This window comes from Physeter macrocephalus, chromosome 11, assembly GCF_002837175.3.
Source record: "Physeter macrocephalus isolate SW-GA chromosome 11, ASM283717v5, whole genome shotgun sequence".
Taxonomy (NCBI): Eukaryota; Metazoa; Chordata; class Mammalia; order Artiodactyla; family Physeteridae; genus Physeter; species Physeter macrocephalus.
The window spans coordinates 144594996-144618174 of NC_041224.1; the positions used below are offsets into that span (position 1 = coordinate 144594996).

A 23179-nucleotide genomic window follows, 5' to 3' on the forward strand; every position below is an offset into this window, starting at 1 on the left:
CCAAATGAGGTGAGGTTTCTGTTTCAATATGGATAGTAAATATTTTTTAATTTATTAATAGTGTATAAGACAATTGATTATTACCAGATTTGTTACACTACTAAAGAGCATGAGATATACTTTTCTTTCTATTTTCTGATCCATTCCATTACCTTGGGGGTCAATCATGGAGATGATATGATTGAATGGAATACATTTTCTATAATTATTTTTAACTCAGTGGAGCTCATTTGAGGGTTAAGCAGCCAGAAATACAGGACAAAGAAGCCAATTTTTATGGGAGAGGATTAAGCACAAATGTCTTATTTGAATATTCATGCTTAAAGGGAATTCTCTCTGAAATCTCTGTCATTTAGAGCAGTCCTTATACAGCAGGAATTTTGGTAAACTTGTTGTAATCTCTGAGCAGATGTGGAACAAGACAAAATGTGGCCTAATATTATCAGAGTATGAAAAATCACAGAACTGTTCTATTTTATGTTTGTCTGCCAACATTCATACTGGATGACTCATTAGAAATTTATAAAATAAAAATATGCCTTACACAAGTATGTTAGTTTTCATGATTTTGTGGCTGTTACAGAATTTGTGTTAAAACTGATAATAATAGGTCTAAGAGGATAACCATTTAACTCAAGAATAAAATGAAAACAAGCTTTGTTGCACATTTCTTCAAAAATATATGAATAGATTCTTGATGTTTTAAGCCCTGTTTTGGCATTTGAAGATTGATAGGTGTTAGGAATAAGAGACAAGGAAAAAAGACAATACCCAATTCCAGGATACTAGGAATATTAAAATCTCTATGAAAGGGGAAGATAAGGCCATGGCAATTTATGTAAAATAATGTGGATGTATACTGAATAATAATCAGAAAGCCTCTCTTTAGACTTTGGTTGTGAGGGAAAGTAGAGTAGGGGTGGTACAAAGACCAGATGTTTTCTTCTGTCTTCTATAATGGGCTGGAACCACATCAGGAATGTGATCTGGTGCCACCAGCCTGCCAGCTTAACCCTGTGGTGTGACTGAGAGATTTAGACAAATGCTTCTTAGAAGCTGAACAAATTAATACTGGTCCCATGCCGGGTTCAGTTAACTTGCTTCTAGATTCCTAGTGCATCTTCTTCCTAGGGATCTGGCAATTAACAAACCAGGTTTTGAGTTGTAGATGTAGCTTTTAGGGGAAAAGCTTTACCTTAAAATTTATCTCTTTCAGATTACTTAATATTATAAAGGGAAAATTATAACTTTATTCTGAAGAGTCTGGCAAGTACCACTTTAACCAAGTGACCAAAGTTAGCATCACAAATAATCAAGTAAACTGGCATCATTTGCCTCCTGATGTGGTGCACTGGGAATAATACAACCCTAGCTGCAAAAATGAACTTATCTACAAAACAGAAATAGAGTTACAGATGTAGAAAGAAAACTTATGGTTACCAGGGGGATATATATCAGATATACATATATATATGTATACACACATATACATATATGTATATATATGTGTGTGTGTATATATATATATATATAGGATTCACTTTGCTGTACACCTGAAACTAACATATTGTAAATCAACTACACTCCAATAAAAATTTTTTTTTAATATAACTGTAACTTATATAACATTCCTACCAAAAGTGCATAACCTGAATCTGATCCTGAGAAAACATCTGCTAAACCTAAATTGAGGAGCATTTTATAAAACATCGATCTATTTTCTTCAAAAATTACATCTTGAAATACAAATAAAGGCTGAGGAACTGTCCAAACTAAAGGAGATTTAAAGAGACATGATGACTAAATGAAATGCATGATCTTAGGTTGGATCCTCTACTGGAGGCGGTGTGGGAATTGGGGACAGATTGCTATGAGGAAACTTGCATATAGATCGCAAATTATAAAATGGTATTATAAAGATGCTATTATTTCCTGAATTTAAGCACTGTACTATGGCTATACATGAGAATGAGTTTATTTTTAGGAAATACATATTTAAGTATTTAGGAGTAAAGGAATATGCCGTCTGCAACATATTCTCAAAAAGGTTCGGGAAATACTATGTGTATAATATAGAGGGAGAAGGCATGATAAAGCAAATGTGGCAAAATGCTAATAATTGGTGAATCTCCATTTCGAATGCATGGGAGTTTTTATAATATTCTTTCAATTCTTCTTTAAAGTTATTCTAAATTTTAAAATGTCCAAACTATCTTAAAACATGAGGTTATTAAGATGTGAAAGATAAGAAAAGTTATTGTTTTCAATACCCACTATCTTGGTTAATAATACTGGGGAGTTCTAGAACTAAAAAGAAAAAAAATGTTTATCTCTTAGCAAACTAAGAATACAGATCATTAGGGCTACTCATTAAACAGGCAGTTTTAACTGTTCATGGACATGTTCAAAATGGATATTTTTCAGAGTGTTTATCTTTTTTTAAGATTTTTTTTTATGTGGACCATTTTTAAAGCCTTTATTGAATTTGTTACAATATTACTTCTGTTTTATGTTTTGGGTTTTTGGCTGCAAGGCATGTGGGATCTTAGCTCCCGGACCAGGGATCAAACCCACACCCTTTGCATTGGAAGGTGAAGTTTTAACCACTGGACCACCAGGGAAGTTCTCAGAGTGTTTTTCTTTCACAGTAGTTTCATTGGAAACATCTGAGGCGTGAGATTGTTTCGAGTGGATATTATTAACCACCTAACATCCAGAAAGATAAACTTTGAATAGCAGGAGTCTGTACTATATATGGTGCACAGCAAATCCAAAGATCCATGGCTCTTCTACAAATTCATTCAGCATCACTGGGCCCCCATTTCCCGTCAGGTACTGCATTGTTTGTGGGCTGACTCAAAGCACAACCATGGTTTCCAATAAGCTGCCAGTTCCCAGATAGAACTCTTCAAGCCCAGACCTCTCTCCTGAGCTGTAATTCAACATGGGCCACAGCCTACTGGACATCTTCACTTGGATGTCTGACAGGCATCTTAGCCTCTACCTGCCAAGCTGTACTCCAACTCTGTGTATCCTTCAGTCTTTCTCTGTTTCAATAAATATGGAATCCTTCTAGTTGATTCAGGGAGAAACATGGGAGTCACCTCTGCGTCTTCCATTTCATCACCACCCGTAGCCCATTCGTTATCAAGTCCTCTTGATCCTATCTCTAAATATATCTTCATCTACTTTTTTCATCTCCATCTAAGAAAGGCAAATAGTTCAGTGATTAAGATCATGAACTATGGAATCAGATTATTTGGATTGAAATCCAAGTTCCAATCTCTTAGCTGTGTGTCCTTAGACAAATTACTTTGCTTCATTGTGCCTCAGTTTCTTCATCTGTAAAACTGGGACCAATAACAGTATCTATTTCATAGGATCATTATAGTAAGTACTCAATAGATGCTAAATATTATTGTCTACTTTGCCACCACTCTAGTCCAAGTAACCATCAACTCTCAGTTTCTTATTGATCTCTGTAATTCCACATTTGTACCTCTCTAACCAATATAACTAGAGGATCTTTATTTAAAACACTGATAAAACTATATCATTCCCCTGCTTAATGTGTTTCAGTGGCTTCCCACTGTCCTTGAATACAATCCAAACTTTTTTCCAAAGGCTACATGTCCCTGCATGACCTAGACTAGTGTTTCTCCAACTTTTGACAACTGAAGACCATATCATGGGCAGTCAGTTGAAACAGTGCTATGAATTTTAGGTTAAAAAAAAAAGAGACAGAACTCATCCCAATATTAAATAATAAAAATATAATTTGAAAATAAAAATGATAATGATTACATGTAAGTGAGAAGTAGAATACTGTTTGCAATTTTTCATCAAGGCATCCAGCTCCACGCCAACTTACATCAGTTTCCATCCACATATGGGTGATTTATTTTCTTACACTTTATCTCTAATAAGCTGTAAAATCCTAAATCACAATTGTAGATATCAGGAATGGCAGTTGAGAATGGGTCTGTCAGAGAGCTTATAACTGAATTAAGCAAAGAATCCAAAAATTATATGATGATTTTTCACTGAAGATCACTCTCAAAGCTCTGTCACATGCTAAGTCAAGGAGCACATCACACAAGAGAGCAGAAAGTTTAGCGATTTGAACCAATTCCAAATCCACTCAGTCAGCGTCCAATTCTGACAGCATTATTTCAGGTTCTACTATAACCTTTAGATATTGTTTTCAAATATACCCTAATCATACATAATCATTTTTTTTCTCGGGCTGGTGAAGAACATCATCATGTCCTGAGGGAAAGAAATTGGACTCTCAGCAGTGGAGCCCTTTTCACTATAAGTCAATCTTTGTAACAAATCCTGCCATTTTAGCTCCAACATTTAAAATCCTGATATGCCAGCTTTCAAATAATGGATCAGGCTGTTTGAGATTCTGATATCAGTAAGATACACCACTTGAAACCATATTTCAGTGACAAAGCTGTCATTATCAGATCACCAAGAAGAAATATTTTTATCTCCTTCTTCATTGCAAAAACTTGTGAACACCTTTCCTCTCATCAACAATTCTTCCTCTATCCTCTATATCAGTTTTTTCCCTTTTATTTGGTCTTTCCCATCAGCATGAAAAACTATGCTGTTAATCCTTTCTTTAAAAGAAAAAGAACCTCCAATTTCTCTGATCCTTCCCTTAAACCTCTCCAGTCAGTTTTTTGCTCCCATCAACTCCACCAGAACCACTCTTGTCAAGATCGCCAGTGACCTTGACATTGCAAAATCCCACAGTCAGTAGTCAGTCCCCTTCTTACTTGAAAGTCAGCAGCCTCTATGAAATTTTCTTCTTTATATCTACCCAGCTGTGGTAAAACTTTTAAGTATGTCATATATCTCTGTATTTTAGCCTGCGGATTAATGAAATCTGTGGCATCATAAAAAAAAAAAAAAGAAGAGTCAAGCATATACATTGTCATTGCTACATAAACTGAGTACCCCTGGGTACCCATCAAGTGGATGATAGAAATCATCTTACTGTAAAATATTCCAAGTAATAAATGAAGAATAAATTATAGAATAAGAATGCCATTCTTTTGCAAGCTCTGAAGAATTAATAGATTTAGGTAATGAGCATGAATGGCTGCTAAAATCACCACAAAAGAGAGAAGCAGATACCGTGTGCTTTATGAGGGAAAGACTTCACCACCATCTTAGTGGTGCCAAAGTGTAGCCCAGTAGCAGAGCAGATTCTGAGCATGCAGAGCTAGTCTTGCCAAAGGGGCAGTACTGAATCTGAACAACTTATGCATCCAGCTGTCAATCAACAAAAATATAGAAAACGGAGGAACATATTGAGCTATACCATAGGACGCAATCAAATCAGGACTGTGGGAAACTCTACGGATCAAATGCCCTGGGATTTTCCAACAGATAAATTATAGGGAAAAGAAAAAGAAGTAGGGGAAAATTATAAACTAAAAGAGACTTAAACGACTTCTTTTACGGCTAAGCTGTAGTATCCTTAGCATGCCCCCAATTAGGGATGAGCTTAGATAAACTATTAGAAATATACACACAAGGAGGTGACTGCTATAGAAGCCAGGAGCCTGGTTACTCTCAGAGAAAAGGATAAGTTGTGATTGGAGCACATGAAAGGATTTCTAGGATGGCTGGCAAACTTCTATTTCTTGACCTGGGGAGTTTATAAGGAAGTCCATCTTATAAAAATAAATAACAACAATAGTAATATAATAACTATACATTTATTTTATGTGGGTTTTTAATGTTTTATTTTACAATAAAGTTTTTTTCAGATTCTTTTGCAAAATGAAGAATAAATGTATAAAGCAAAACTAAAAAAAAAGTAGCAGCATTCAGCACTGTTGATTACTGCCTCCTCTGGGAAATACCTTCCTCACTTGTCTCCTGGACACCACGTTTCCTTATGTTCCTCCTTGAGGCTCTCTCCTTGCTCTCCTCAGTCTCCTTTGCTCCTCTAACCTTGAGAGGTTTCTCCTTTCTCCAGGGAGACAAATCTATCCCAAGCCCCATCTCTCCCCTGAAATCTAGGACCATACATGTCTCTGCCCAATAGACACACCATCTCCAAAACTGAAATCTTGATCTTCCCTATCCCCAAATCTCTACTCACTGTCCCAGCTAATGGAAGTTCCATCCTTCCAGTTGCTCAGGCCAGAATCTCCAGGGTTCATCCTTGATTCATCTTATTACCTCACAACCTACATACAATCCTTCCGATCACTACTGTACCCAGAATACGACCTCTTATCTCCACTTCCTCTCTGGCCCAAGCCACTACCATATTTAACTTGGATTGTTACAGTTGCTCTCCTTGCTTTAATCCTCCTCCAGTTCCCAGTCTATGTTCCTCACAGAAGCTAGGGTGATCCTTTTAAAATATGCCCAATCACATCACCCCTCTGTTCCAGGTCTTCAGTGGCTCCCTAACACATTCGGCCAAAATCTATACCATGACCTAAAAAACCCACAGCCTGGCATTCTGCTTCCTCCATCACTTTATCCCTCAGTCGTTCTGTTCCAGGCACACTGGAGCTCAGACATTCCAGGGATAACACCATTAGGGCATTTGCACTGGCTGGTTCCTCTGACTAGAATGTAAGCTCCACAAAGGTGGCAGTGTTTTTTAATCTGATTTGTTCACCACGATATTCCCAGTACGTGGTAGGTGCTCAATGGATATCTGTTGCAGAAATTAATAAATCCATGGAAAACTATACTTCCAGCCATTTTCCCAAACCTATACATTTAAAATCATATAAACAATTGATTATTAAAAATGATTCTAAAAAACGCTTAAAAAGCAAGTGAAATATGGCCTTCAGATTCAGACTTGGACTTGAACCCCTGCTCCATCACGTAATCTACCAGCTCTGCGACTTTGGTACTGAGCCTCTGTTTCCACTTAAGAACAATGGAAACCATGGCACCCACCTCCCTGATTATTAAAAGGATTCAATGTGATAAGTGTGCAAAATTTCTCAGCACAGTGCTTAACATATGATAGTTGTTCATTAAATGTTAAAACCTCCCTTTTCTCCTTCCTCCTTGATTACAGGAAGAGTTACTTGCTTTCTCTACTGAAGATTGAAAAGGACTGGAAGAGGATTTTACTTTGCATGCCGATCAGTTTGTGGTAGATGCCTGGAGCACAGTGTTGAGAAGGACTTGGCCATCACGTCCAAACTCAGCTAGAACCAGCACACTGTGATGACACCTATCCTGGCACTGGAGGAGAGAATGGTGGCATCTGAGCTGAATCTACCATCTGGGATTTATATATATATATAAATTTATTATTTATTTATTTATTTTTGGCGGCGTTGGGTCTTTGTTGCTGAGCGCGGGCTATTTCTAGTTGCGGCCAGCAGGGGCTACTCTTTGTTGCGGTGCGTGGGCTTCTCATTGCGGTGGCTTCTCTTGTGGAGCACAGGCTCTAGGCATGGGGGCTTCAGTAGTTGTGCACATGGGCTCAGTAGTTGTGGCGCACGGGCTTCGTTGCTCCGCAGCATGTGGGATCTTCCTGGACCAGGGCTCGAACCCGTGTCCCCTGCCTTGGCAGGCGGATTCTTAACCACTGTGCCACAAGGGAAGTCCTACCATCTGGGATTTAATGGCTTACCCTACTGCCTCATAGAAGAACCCTCTGCTTCTCCAAATCCTCATTTGATTTTTCTAGCATAACTGTGAGAGGAGCTATGTCATACCAGTGTCAACTGTAGAATTATTTCTGAGGTTAAGGAAAGGCTTAAGGACAGACAGTGGAAAATCTATATTTCTACAAAGGCTTATCAAACCAATTGAGCTGTCACTTCATTTTATGGAATCTGCTTCTTTCAGTATATTCAGGCCTGAATCTAAAACCACAGAAGGTTTAGCTAATCAGGCTTCACAAATCCCATCTCCTCAACCAGATTTTGAAAATTCACATTTGCTGTAAGGGAGCTTTTCCCAATGACAGAAAGAGAATTTCAACATTTTTTAAAAAGATCTTCAGTCCAGAATAACTTAAGACTAAGCATTGTATTGATTCCAGTAGTTTAAGAAATACTAAGAATAACTGCAATGAGACAGATGTTAACTGAATAAAAGAACTTTAGAAATGGATATAGTTATTCTCCTAGGATGCTCTTATTCATCCAGTTGACTTGGTCTGGTAACAGTATCTTATGTTTTCATGGCATAGAGAATGTGTTGGCTTAGTTTTTTTAAACAAGTTTATGTCCAAAATATATTTTGGAGAAAGGAAGTGAGTGGGCAAAATTGTAGTTAGTTCTTAAAAAAAAAAGTGGTATCAAAGGCAGTCAACTTATCTGACAATAAGCTTTTGTATCCAAAGTCAGAGGAAATAAACATTTCCTATTATGTGCCAAATTTACCTACCAGGAAAAAGAAAACAAAAATTAAACCAAACAGAAGATGGCCCCTATTAGATGGCACCTATTCTATATGGCACCAAGCAATAATGTTTCAGACTTACAGTTCCAATCTTATTTTGATTATGCAAGAGATGGCCATGAAAACAAACAGGAGAGAAGGATATTTAATAGGCATCCTTGATTCAGGCATGGTTGGGATCAGCTGCAGAGATTATACACTAAGAAATACAGTGCTTGGGCTTCCCTGGTGGCGCAGTGGTTGCGCGTCCGCCTGCCGGTGCAGGGGAACCGGGTTCGCGCCCCGGTCTGGGAGGATCCCGCGTGCCGCGGAGCGGCTGGGCCCGTGGGCCATGGCCGCTGGGCCTGCGCGTCCGGAGCCTGTGCTCCGCAATGGGAGAGGCCACGGCAGAGGGAGGCCCGCGTACCACAAAAAAAAAAAAAAAAAAAAAAAAAGAAATACAGTGCTTTATCACCACCTTCAGTAAGAATAAAGGCATAGAGATAATGGTCTCAAGTACCAGAGTTCAGAAAGCGATAGGCTACCCCACACGATTCCTGCAAACAGACCAAATGAGGCATGGATTGTAGGGCACAGCACTAAACATTGTTGCATGTTACAGGCTCTTAAATAAAAGGCCAAAGATTATCATTGATGGGTGGAAACTGAATGTAGGACACTCACTGTTTGTGACTCAGCATCCATTCTTAACATAACCAAGTGAAGAGTAAGGGTTCTATAGCCAGAGTGTTTGTGGGAATCCTGGCTCTGCCACTTCCTAGGGGTGTGAACTTAATCTCTCTGTGTCTTAGTGACTTCATCTGTAAAGTGAGAAGTTAATGGTACCCTTCTCATAGAGTTGTGGTAAGAATTAGATATGTTAATATATGCTAACACATACAGCCATTATTATTATTATCATCACTATTATAACTACCACCAGTAGCACTATTATTATTACTATTACTATTTTTTTCACTTTCTTTCTTAACATCAATATCTAGACTTTCCGCCCTCAGTCCCATTCTCCATTTTCAGCCCTGTGATTCCATGACACAAGGGGTGCAGCTTGATTGGCTTAAACCCATCAGCATCTCACTTAACCCAAGTCAGAAGGAAACCTAGCCCTTATGAGGAAATGCCAAGATATACACTCTCCTCCCTACCAGGCTGGGTGGCTGAAGAAGTGAAGCTTCCCTCCACTGTGGCTGTGGAGTAGCCCAGAGATGCCAGAGGCCCTTTTGTAGACCCTGAGGATGGAGCCAACCAGAAGTAGGAGACCAAGAATGGATCCTAGTGGCAACATTAATTCCTGGATAGGCCAAACCCAGTTATAGCAAACCCCAGTTACATGACTATAAACGTCTTTTAGCTTAGGCTAGTTGGGGTCCAACTGTGTTCCTTAGGTCTTTTATATATTCATAATTATATTCTAGAGATGTGATTATTTTTATTTAAAAGGCAAAAAGTCATTAGTTAATGAGGATTTTCTTATAGTTTACACAGTAGGGGCATAAGTGACTTATATCTAGTTCTTAACCATGTGTCTTTGTCTGTTTGGGCTGCTATAACAGAATACTAGACTGTTATAAACAACAGAAATTTATTTCTCATAGCTCTGGAGGCTAGGAAGTCCAAGATCAAGATTCTGGCAGATTTGGTATTTGGTGGGAGCCCACTTCCTGGTCCATAGACAGCTGTCTTCTTGCTGTGTCCTCACATGGTAGAAGAGGCAAGGGAGCCCTCTGGGGTCTCTTTTATAAGGGCACTAATCCCATTCATGAGGGCTTCATCCTCATGATCTAATCACTTCCCAAGACTCCACCTTCAAACCCCATCGTGTTGGAGATAAGATTTCAACATATGAACTTTGGGGGACACAAACATTCAGTCTATAGTACCATGGAAAAACAAAAGCATAAATCTAAGAGAAAATCAACTCAAATTATAATAACATGTGTCCAGAATGCTCCCTCCAGCATTTCATAGCTTTGTTAAGCAAGCATAGGCTTATTAAGCAAGTCCTCTCTTCATGCATTGTCTCAAATACCACATGGTGAAGCACAGTTTACCCAAGACTTCCCCATCACTCTTTCAGGCACCAGCCAGGGCTCCTTCATGTGAAAATAATAGAAAATCATCCCAAGTTAATTTAAATCAAAATGAGAATGCATTGGCTCATTCAAATGGGAAATCCAGGGCTGTATAAAGAATAGCTGGATCCAAGGGCTCAAATTATATGATCCAGAATCTGTTTTTTCTCTCTTTCAGCTATGTTTTTCTGTAGTATAATGGTTAAAAATATAAGCTCTAGAAGCAAGCTGCCAGACCTAGAATCCTGGATCCACCACTTCTTAGCTGTTTGACACTAACAAATCACTTTATTTCACTTAGCCTCAGTTTTTTTAATGATAGAAATGGCAATAATAATAATGTTCACCTCATAGGTTTTAAGAGAGGATTAAGTGGTTAAAAGACATAAACTACTTTATCACCATTATTATTATCAGCATCAGGCAGGATCTTTACACCTGGTGGCAAAGATGGCCCCAAGAGCAAGCTTATGTGATCCTTAGTGAGAGAAATTCCAGGGGAAAAGAACACCTATTTCCAGAGAGTATCAGCTAAAACCCCAGAGATAATTTTCATTTGCCACACCTGGATCATGTGCCCACTCCTGCATTAGAGGGTGGGGTCAGCCCCAGATGAACAACTTGGCTGAAGATAGAAAAGAGGCAGAAGGGAAATTGCAGTGCTATTACCAAAAGAAGAAAGAAATCTTAGATAGGCAAAAACAACAGATGTCCACTACAGAGCCAACTGCACCCTGATTATTAAAATAGTAAATAATAGTCGTTGCTGCTTCGTATAGTGAACAATAGTAGTCATGAAAAGGACACGGCCTGTGAGCCATGCCATAAAGAAAATGCCTTTACTGTTTGGAAAGTTGGATTTAATAAACATAAAAAGTTCCTTCCAGATTCAATAAGATTGAGATTTGGAAAGATTCTGAGACATAATAAAAAATGAAAGTCCAATAGAAACAAATCTTTGGGTACTTGGAATGTGCTATACATTAGAATTAGACATGAATGTTTCAGAGATGTGGGCATTTTTGAAGGATCGTCTTTCTTTGATATGGAAAAATGAAATAAAAATTGGATTAAAAAAACCATATGTGAAATTTACAAGAACAAAACCATTTTAAGCATATTGTCAATTTTCCCAATATAGTCAGTAAAAATGATATTATTTTATCATACAAAATTAAAGTAAAAAGAAGTTACCTTTAGACTTCCAGAGTAAACAAAGGAGATATGAATCTCACAAAATCGATTATAATTTTTTTAGTTTTCCAAAAAGTGAAGTAAAGTACAAAATAACTGACAAATATTATATGATCAAAAACAATAGACACAAATTAGGAACCACTATTTAACACTGTTGAAGTACCCACAGTGCCTTTAATCAGTCAGCACATAAAGAGTGAATAGAAGAACAACAAAAAAAGAAAATTGCATAAAATTGTCTGGAATTCTTACTCCAAAAGAATTCTGCATCTTGACAATTCTTATTGTCAAGGCGCTGACTTTCTAGGGCATTCAACCTGAAAACCATGTGTCCTTCTGCATAATGACTCCACCCACCCTCTGCCTAGTGTTGCTGGATTACAGTCATGGAAGACTTTAATTCTCTTCCTTCCTCTGTCCTGGGGTTTTTTATAGATTTGTTTGAAGATGTTTTCTTTCCCCTAGCTCTCTCTCCACTTATCCCACTGGGAGTCAGTTTCCAGATCTTTCCTCTCAGTTCCTATCATGCACGAACACTGAATCTGAGATTCAAGCTGTGATCTCACTTCTGCCTTGGTAGTCTTTATGTTTCTTTCTTCTGATGCATATGATTTCTAGATACAAGTCAATTAGCAAGTGGGTGTTCAAGAAATATAAACACACATTAAGTCTACAGAGTAGAATTGCATTTCCCTCTGTATTTAGTGTTTCACAATAAGGAGTTGGCCAGTAACCTGCAGGCTCTCAGGAGGACTCATTTTTGTGTTTCATCCAGTCACAACAACCAAAATGCCTCCTTGCACATAACAGATATCCCCTGTTATTGTTGAGAGGCCCTTCAAGTTCTCAATCTATGTATTAATTTTTTTAATACATCTTTATTGGAGTATAATTGCTTCACAATGCTGTGTTAGTTTCTGTTGTACAACAAAGTAAATCAGCCATATGCATACATATATCCCCATATCCCCTTCTTCTTGAGCCTGCCTCCCACCCTCACTATCCCACCCCTCTAGATCATTTTTTATATGACAATAATACATCCTAAGCAGAGGTCAAACTTTGAATTTTCTAGCAGAGGTGGAAGATTTACACCAATCTTTCTCACTCTCCCAATAGATCCTACATTAAAACCAGGCAACAGATGGGTGATGGCCCAGAGCCCACAGAAGTTCAGACTGTGGTGGTAATGCTGTGATGCTTGTCCACCCAGACAGTAACAAATCCAGTGACGTTAGGCTTCTTGGGCCCATATCACTAACCCACTGAAAAATCATCAAGGATCTTTGTTGACTAAAATGGCTATTTCCACCAGCTATTTACTGCTCCGTGGCCTCGATGAAGGAACAACCCAGCACCACCTCAATCTCAAATTTCTCCACCTTGCAAAATACACCTCTCCATATGGAAAATGAGGAATCCATGAAAAATTTATTTCTAAACTGTTATCTTTCTCCAGATTTTCTGGATAAGGGGAACTTCAAAGTTCTCTAACCACTGGGTTTCTATGGTGAGAGACCCAATAAAAAAGTCAGATCACCCACAGGACTCTTTCTGGAACAAGGCTTTGTTTTCAGAATTAAGGTATGCAATAGTGAAACACAGAAAAGAAAGACACACACACACACACACACACACACCCCTTGACTGTTACTGATCAAATCGGCCTCTTCTGTCCTAAGACAGAAAGAAGTCCCCATCTGCCTTAGAGCTGCAAGTAATCTATTTCTATAAGAATTAAGAGATTTGGCAAAGGAAGAAAATTTCTTCAAGCAAAAAAAATGAAAGCCATTTCTGGAACTATAAAAAGATCACACCCAGAAAATGTGGTTGATATATGAATAGATGATATATGATATGATATGACAGGGGCAATAGCCAGAAGCTGAATGCAGGTGGCCTGACAGATAAAAAACACATATCCAGAAGTACCCCTGGTGGCAACAACTCACCGGCCTTGGCGGGGAGTGGTTCCAGTCCAGGCCAGTCTTAGAACAGCCTGTTAACTTTTAGCAGTGCCCCCAAAAATCTTCAGGCTTAGTTCCAGTGGGAGATTTGGGTCAGAGCCCCTAGAACTACGCAGCCCTCCTGTCTCACACCATACCCTCTACCACCAGGGGCCTGACTTCCATGTTAGCTCCACAGAAGGCTTTCTCTGGGATGGGGGTGACGCGTGGCTGGGCTGGCCTGGACATCCCGGAATCATAGGAACCACAGCACATCCCACATTCCTAAGACTAGAGTCTTAACAGTCTCCCACATAGAGGCTAATCCAGAATCAGAGTATCTGACCCAACTGCATTATTTCCCTGAGTAACTTCTAGTTTCAAGCACAAAAAAAAAAAAGGAGACAAGGGAGAAAGTCTGGGCTCTTTTATTAAAGTCAGCCTAAAACTGGAGTCAATCAGAAGAATCAGAATTTTATGCAAAAACACTCTGATGGCATTTGGGAAAATTCATGTGAAGCCAAAGCTCACAGGACAAGAGGGAGCCAAGGAATTAAGATCTCTTGGAAAAAGCAGGAAATATCGTCCAGCAAGATTTCACCATGTACTGGTAAGTTTGTGTAAACTTGGTGCTTGAGGTAAACCAAATAATTAATGACTACAAAACCACCACTCAATCATTGACATGGTACAGACATCTGGTAAAGAACAGTTTAGCAAATGGTCTTCATACCACTTCTAAATTAATACCTATAAACTTTTGAAATTAAAGTATATTCTTGACCATCCTATCTGGACAAGTAGTCACAATTCTACGGACTCACGGACCTATAAGAACAATGCTGCATTATCTTTACTTTTTTTTTTTAAGATTCTGTTATTCTGATTCAGGTCAATTTTTTAATATTTAAAAAGGTTTATTCTCACATGGACAATATGATCCATATAATCAGCAGGCTAATAAAATTCTAATTTTCTTGACCATTTTTACTAGAATGTCTTAAACATTTTTCCCTATAAATATTCGATTTGGCGGGGGGGGTACCATAAATAGCGATGGAAGAGTTTATCTTGAGAAATATAGCCAACATTCTCAATGGCCATGATCCATCTTTGCATATAATCCAATATGTCAGATTGGATTTTGAGTGAGAGGTAAAAGACCCATAATTGGTTGCTTTAGGTCTCTTAAATGTCTTAAATTGTGAACCACAGAGCAATCGGAATGAACTTAAATATCTGTGTCTGCTGGTGCAAGGTTTAGCTTACATACAGATGTAGCAAAATTTTACCCAGTCTGATATCTCCTTTTATTCCTAGGCCAAGCACTCAGTGGGCTGGGGCATATTTGTAATGTAGGAACACAAGCTGGGCAGTCATGTTTGAGAACTCCATCTTTGAACGGAGTATTTACTCCATGCCACATTTACTGGCTGATCTCAGGTACAAGGTCAAAGGCAGAACCTCCTCAAAATTCTACCAAAGACATATCATCACCTGTGCTCAAAGTGGCCTTATTAATCTTCAGGATGGGGTTCTTGACACTGTCAATCACCCCTTCACGTGCACAAATTTATTTGGCTGCCACCTTCACGCTTGAGCCAACTGCAATTTTATTATTACAAATTCCAGATGTTTCAGGTAGACTGAATGAAAATGAAATTACATAAATCACAATCAGTCATCGGTGCCTTCAAATGCTTCAGAACGGCACTAAACGTAAACAATTCAACTTTCGCACTTGTTACTTAACCTCAAAGAAACTACCTCTGGTTGTCTAAACTATTTAGGCTGTTCACCGGTATTTAGTTCTCCCTTCCTGGCACATGGTAGGATTATACTTCTGACCCTGTTGGGTAGTATGGGTATGTGACTTGCTTTGGCCAGTGAATGTGAACAGAAATGTCACCTCCAGAAGGAAGCTTTAAGAGCTAATGTGTAATGGAATATTACTCAGACATAAAAAGAATGAAATAATGCCATTTGTAGCAACATGGATGGACCTAGAGATTATCATACTAGTGAAGTCAGAAAGGCAAAGAAAAATACCATATGATATCACTTATATGTGGAATCTTAAAAAAAAAAGAAAAGAAAAAGAAGATACGAATGAACTTATTCACAAAACAGAAATAGACCCACAAACATAGAAAACAAACTTATAGCTACCAAAGGGGAAAGAGGCAAGGCAGGGATAAATTAGGAGATTGGGATTAACATCTACAAACTACTATATATAAAATAGATAAACAACAAGGACCTACTGTATAGCACAGGGAACTCTACTCAATTTTTGTAACAACCTATAAGGGAAAAGAATCCAAAAAAGAATGTGTGTGTGTGTGTGTGTGTGTGTGTGTGTGTGTGTGTGTGAGAGAGAGAGAGAGAGAATCACTGTGCTGTACACCTGAAACTAACACAACATTGTAAATCAATTATACTTCAATAAATATATATAAATAAAATAAAATAAAAATAGGTTTTTATTATGGAAAAAAAAGAGCCAATGTCACTTACTACATTAATTTCTTCCTCTGCCACAGTAATCATCAATGTCCTCAATGTGGCTACTCCACCATCGTAGATCCCTGAATGAAGATGATAAAAATACATAATACAGATACAATGTGAGCAAGAAATATGCATTATTTTATTTATTTTTATTGAAGTATATTTGATTTACAATACATATTAGTTTCAGGTGTACAGCATAGTGATTCCATATTTTTGCAGATTTTACTCCTTTATAAGTTACTACAAGGAAATGGCTATGATTCCCAGTGCTATATAGTATATCTTTGTTGCTTATCTATTTTATATGTAGTAGTTTGTATCTGTTAATCCCTACCCCTAGTTTGTCCCTCTCCTTTTCCCTCTCCCCTTCGGTAACCATGAGTTTGTTTTCTATATCTGTGAGTCTGTTTCTGCTTTACATATACATTTATTTGATTTTATTTTAAGATTCCACACATAAGTGATAACATACAATATTTGGTTTTCTTTGTCTGGCTTATTTCACTAAGCATAATATTCCCTAGGTCCATCCACATTGCTGCAAATGGCAGAATCTCATTTTTTACGGCTGAATAATATTCCATTGTATAAGTATATAACACATCTTCTTCTTAATCCAATTGTCTGTTAATGGACACTTGGTTTGCTTCCATGTGTTGACTATTGTAAATAGTACTGCTATGAACATTGGGGTGCATGTATCCTTTTCAATTGTGTTTTCATTTTTTCCAGATATATACCCAGGAGTAGAATTGATGGATCATATGGTAACTCTATTTTTAGTTTTTTGAGGCACCTCCATACTATTGTCCATAGTGGCTGCACCAATTTCCATTCCCACCAATGGTGTCCAAGTGTTCCTTTTTCTCCACATCCTTATCAACATCTGTTATTTGTAGACTTTTTGATAGTAGCCATTCTGACAGGTGTGAGGTGATACCTCATTGAAATACATGTTATTTTAAATTATTGAGAATTGGGAGTTGTTACAGCAACATAATCTAGTAGATACACAACAACCTGACTGAAACACCATCCTTTTATAGGAAAGAAATACTGGGACACTAAACACTATGGCAAGTGTTACCATAATACAACACAGAAGAAATGTGAGGCTATATCTATTATATAGTGGCATACATATGTGGATATAGATATTATTGATAGCCACTCATTAAAACTGACGTCTCACCCCCCACACACACAAAAAAACCCTCCTCACATCAAATGGATAATTTGAATTCTTAAAACTGAGTGCTCAAAAATCTCAAAGAAACACATAGTTCCCCCATCAAAAAAGTACTTGACCCATTTGTCAAAATCACTTGCAGAGTTCCACTTCTTTTCTAAGACCGAGTACATTAATCAAACGCAGAGCTTCAAAGAGGCTTCGTTTTGAGTGACCCAATAGACAAATAAATTAGCTGCCAATGGCTCCTTTGTAATTGAAGAGGGCCAGGCTGACCAAGGGGAGAGGTCTAAATCAAAAACGGAACTGTTCAAGCAAAAGCAACGTTTGGGGACCTGAAACAAACCAATACAGCCATCCCACACACTCTCATTTCCAAAAGTAAGGGTGAGCCAAGCACATGTGTGTTTATTCGCTAATAAGAAGATGCAAACATCCCACATCTGATTGATTTCTTATGTGCTACAACCATAAAAATGTTTCGGTCTGGAATACACGTTTGAGCATTGAGCTCAAATGCGGCAGCTTATAAACCTGATCACACATCTTACACCTACGATCTACAAGAACGTTTCCCTTTGTAACAGTGAAACTCTGGAAGGTTTTCTTCTTTACTGCCAGGACAAATTGCTTAGGGCTTCTCACTTAAGTTATGTGAAGAACTGTCCAGTTTTAATCTGCAGAGCTTTTAACTGGTGACTCAGTGAGGGATGATGTCATATGTTATCCTACAACGGCTGGTGTGGTTCCCTCTGTTTCTGTGGCCGACAGTACTCCCCAGTTTCCATCCTTTCGTCAGCTTCTTCCCAGCCAGCCCACAGGCAAACAACCTCCCCAGCCGTAGATGAAACAGGAAGTCTGACAGCTTGAGTCTGCAGTGGGACCCCTAGTGTTTTCCCACTCCATGTCCTGGCAGCGTTCCCCAGAAGTACAAACACACACACACACAGAGCTCCCATTGTTGCAGACTTCTCCAGCCCACTGATCCTAATATGGAATGCAGCAGGAAACCCATGATTTCCTGACACTCGGCAAGCTGGAGGAAGCAAGGGAAAAACTCCATTAAAAAGCCCAGCTTTCCTCCATGTTAGATGTGAAGTGGAAAATGGGGAAGATTTAGCGAAATTCCACTGTGTCTTCAGCCAGGCTTGGAGAACCGGAGAGCAGAGTGAAACCCTCCGGCTGTTGAAATTTCTAGACTCCCAGGAAGCCCCTAGAATTTGGTGAAAAATGAGGATTCATAACTCAAACTGATGCGGGCAAGGGGCAGATGCTTTTAATCATTCTCCCCAGTGTGTGTTACCTTTCTTGACCAGTATGGTAAGCAAGAGGGCACATGCCAGCCGCCTCGGACAATTCTGCATGATCCGAGTTCCCCAAAGTAAGACACAGTGACCTCAAGCCTGCGGCTCGCTTCATGGGCTTTGGGAGAAGCAGGAGAAGCAACGGCAGCGGCACAGTCACAGCAGCTGGAGCCGTGAGAATGAACTGCCAGGAGGGAAATGACAGCAGCTGCGGCTGCGGTGGCCGCGAGGAGAAGAAGATGCTGAAGTGCGTGGTGGTAGGGGACGGCGCCGTGGGGAAGACCTGCCTGCTCATGAGCTACGCCAACGACGCCTTCCCCGAGGAGTACGTGCCCACTGTGTTTGACCACTATGCAGGTAAGAAAAGCGGAAAACCTACCCCTGCATACGAGGTAAAGGAGGCGGGAGATGACAGCCCAGCTTCAGAGGGGCCTGGCTCATCTCTAATGTCAGTGCCGGGGCTGGGCCTGCCAGGAGCCAGGTAGCTGGGCATAGCAGACGACCCAGGTCTTTGCTGTTGTTAGGACAACTTGTATATCAATGTTATGGTACCACTTTTCTCCAGTTAAACCAAATGAATAACGCTGGGGAAATACCCTGAACCGTCCTCTAAGCTTTGCAGCTAGAGATTTTACTGAACATTTGCCTGAAGATTCATCAACTTTCTTTCATGTGAACTTTTTAAAAGGTAGCGTAATTGCATCACAGTTCTTTAAAAAGCAACAACCACGACACTAACCACACAACTGGTGAAAGAAGTGTTCTTGCCACTTCTCGTATATTCCCCACATGCCGTTTATAAATGAAATGCTGAGATGAGTAACAGTAGAACATTTGTTTTTCTATAATGATTGCTGCTGTCCTAATGTACTTTCATTTTCCTGTGGAGGTAGATTGAAGAAAGAGTACTGAAAGATTTTAAATATCTCTTAGGCAATCTGTATCTTGAATTAAAAGAGAAATTTTTAATCAATGTGTTTTAAAGGCAAAAATAAAGATACAAATAAAATTTTACTTATTTCAACATATGTCCCCAAAGCACAAAAGATGGCATAAAATACTTTAAGATCTGACAGTCAAGATACTGTAGTCACAACTTAATTCTTTCAGGTATATTTTTTCGAGTGTTCTAAAGTTTGTTGTGTGATAGCTTATTTAAATTTTTCCATTTTGACTCATTTCTTCTCTTAATCTCCAAAACAAATCTTATTAAATTTCTTAATAACAAATTCATAAAGTGCTTCAGGTTTACAATAGCCTAGATTGTATAACTTTTTGGAATACGATGATGCACTCGCTCACTATGAGATCAGCTTGAGTTACCAGAGATTTGAGATTTTGTGAGAGGAAAATTTCTCTTCTTCACTTTAGCTTTGGGTCCAGAGCAGCGAAGGGGAAATGGCCCACAGGAAACCTGTGTGAGCGTTGGCTTTGCTGTGAGGTCATTTGAAATCCTTTCTGTAGGGAGCAGCTTCTTTTCCACAGCTAAACAATCACCTACGTCTCCTCCTACTACTACACGTACATGATTTACGACACTATTACATAGCAGACAGGGAGAGAACCAACAGTGAAAATAGTATTCACTTTCTAGCAGGTTTTTGTATATTTGTAGAAATTAAGAGCAAATTTGAACACTGGCACTCTTAAGCTTTTCTGTGCCCAGAGAAGAACACTTTAATGAGAACAGAATGAAGAGAAGTACAGGTAGATTTTCACCCTGAGGGGGAAAAAAAAGTAATTGTAAAATTAGGTCTGCAACTTTAGAAAATGATTGGGATCCTGACCTGTAAACATCTTAACAAAAGTTATTTATTCTACACCCTCTCTCTGCCAGGATAGGGAACTGGCTGGTACCTAATTTCAAAAACTTTTAGATCAAAAATGTAACCCACAATCTACTAAAGGGAGAGGTTTCAAGTGCTTTTAAAAATTACATATCCCATCCCCAATTATTGGGTGAAGCAATTACGGTACAGTGTCAGGAAGAAAGAGGATAAAACCATCTTTAGAGATAAAGTTAGCCTATAAAAAACATTAGAGTTCAAACAAAGGCTGGACCACCTCTAGATTCCACTAAGATCAAATTGTTTTATGTTTTAGTTGTGTACATACTTGCTGTTATTTGAGCAACAAAGCATCTTAGAATTTGGCTATTCTTTGTCTTAGCTCTCAAGAAATCACAGCCACTGTACTCAGAGCAATACTTTGTACATAGTAGGCATTCCCAAACATTGTTACTTTGATTTACACTTTGTACTTTTTTTAAGTACACAGTCATCTCATGCATTTGTAGTTAGGTTGTAAGGGAAATGAAGGTGTAAGCCACATACATCTAGGAGCGCAATGAAGTGAACATTTCCATTTGTGGAGGGATCTCCTCCATCACGAAGACCCTAACTCTTTTCACCACCACGCTCCTCATACATGAACTGATTGAACATAAACCCTTACACAGTCACAAGAGAATCCACAGTCAATTGTAAAAGAACTCATGCTCTCTTCTCCACGTGGAGAAATATCCAGTATCCAGTCCCTGGTCCTACTGGCTCATTCTGAAATGACAACCTGCAAATAGTTTACTGAGTCTTTGGAAAATTGCAGTCAAAGAATTTAGAAAAGTTCAAGTCAAAGAGAGCCTATCCCTTGAAGAAGATTTTTCCCTAATAGCTACCCATCCTAGGAAGGTAAAGATATAATAGTAAGGACGGAAATACTTAAGATAGTGAGCTCAAGATGGTGAGCTCTGAAGATGGACAGCCCAGTTCTAATACTGGCTCTGCCATTACTGTGTGGTCTTGAGCAAGTTGCTCAACTTCTCTGTGCCTCAGTTGTCATGAATTTTTTAAGGGACAATAGAGGTATTAAGATCATGAGAACAAAATAAATTTATACATGTAGTTCTTAGAACAGCACCTTACACATGATAAGTATTAGGTAATAGTAGCTATTGTGATTAAGAATAGGGTCTCTTACATACAGAATGAATAAACAACAAGGTCCTACTGTATAGCACAGGGAACTATATTTGATATCCTGTGACAAACCATAATGGAAAATAATATAAAAAATAATATATAGATAGATATGTATAACGGAATCACTTTGCTATATAGCAGAAATTAACACAACATTGTAAATCAACTATACTTCGATTAAAAAAAGAATAGGGTCTCTACAGTTGCACACAGCTATGAAAGGGAATTAAAATGTAATTAAAATATGAAGCCTACAACAAGGAAAAATATAATTACAAGAGTATCCTTCAAACGGAGTAGGGTGTGATAGAGTGTGTGTATTGTCCTGATGATATAGTTATTGTGTTTACTGATAATTGATAAATATGTCTACATGGAGTAATAGTAGTGGGATATTCACTGGAGAGGAAATATTAGTTCTGCATGAGTGATTGTAGAAAAATCAACAACCAACTAGAAAAAAATGTTTTTAAGTTTTATAAATCTTGGTTATTTTCCCTCCCTCCTACCCATCAGAATCCAAAAGTACATCTGCTCAATGCAGCTTTCCTTGACTCCCCAAGAAGAATTCCTTGCTCCATCTCCAACCCATCCCCAGAAATGTGTTAACATTGCTAGAACACAACTTGCACCATTGTATAGCAATTTATTTGTTTCCTTATTTCCCCAGTCCCACTGTAGTATAAGCTCCTGAGGGAAAGGGTCATGTCTTGCCAAAACCAGTGTTCAATTCTCAGTCCTCATCTTACTTGATCTTTTGGAGGCTTTTCTTACGGTTTATACTCTCCTTTCTGAAACACTTTCTTTGCTCCTGGGATACCACATTCTCCTGGTTTTTATTCCCCTACTGGCAAATCTCTCTCCATCTCCTCTGCTGCTTTCTCCATCTCTTTCCCTACCACTATACATTGGCATACTTCAGTGTTCAGTCTCTCAGTCCCCTTCTCTATTTATGCTCATGCCCTGGTTGACAGTATCTAGTCTCATGGCTTTAATTATGATTTATACACTGATGACTCCAAAAAAAAACCCTGACCCAGACTCATATATTCAACTGTCCATTTGGATATCTAATAGGTATCTCAAACTTAACCTGTCCAAAACAGAATTTTTTAATTGCCCCAATCTACTCCTCCCCTAGTGTTCCACATAGAAGTATATGACCACTGTCTTCCACCCAGTAGCTCAGAACAAAAACTTTGGTATTATCCTTAACTCCTTTCTTCCTTTGACAATACTTCCCATCCCTCTCCATCCAAACCGCTAGTTATTATCCCTTCCTACTACCAATCAGGTCAACATTCAAAATACATCTCAAATCTGATCAGTTCTCACCACCTCCATTGTTTTCACTCTCATCCAAGCCACCATGATTTCTCATCCAAACTACAGTAATCACCTCCCCGTTCCCTGCTTCCAGTCTTATCCCATATAGTTCAGTTCTTCACACTCCCGACAGAAGGACTATCCACAGCATAAATCCACCAATCAAATCCCTTCACCCTGAGGCCCCATCATTTATCACAGTCTACAAGGTACTCCATGACTTGGTTCCCATTATCTCTCCAAC

The 23179-nt window shown here is 38.7% G+C and overlaps 1 protein-coding gene across 1 annotated transcript in view; it reads left to right on the forward strand.

Annotated features, from left to right (window-relative positions):
• The first annotated feature begins 18373 nt into the window (after window positions 1-18373).
• The window catches only part of RHOJ (ras homolog family member J), an 80864-nt gene continuing 76058 nt past the window's right edge, over window positions 18374-23179 (forward strand). The window contains exon 1 of the mRNA XM_007118923.4: window positions 18374-18988. Within this exon, the coding sequence (XP_007118985.1) occupies window positions 18745-18988 (244 nt within the window). The 5' untranslated portion in view covers window positions 18374-18744. The remainder of the gene's footprint in view (window positions 18989-23179) is intronic.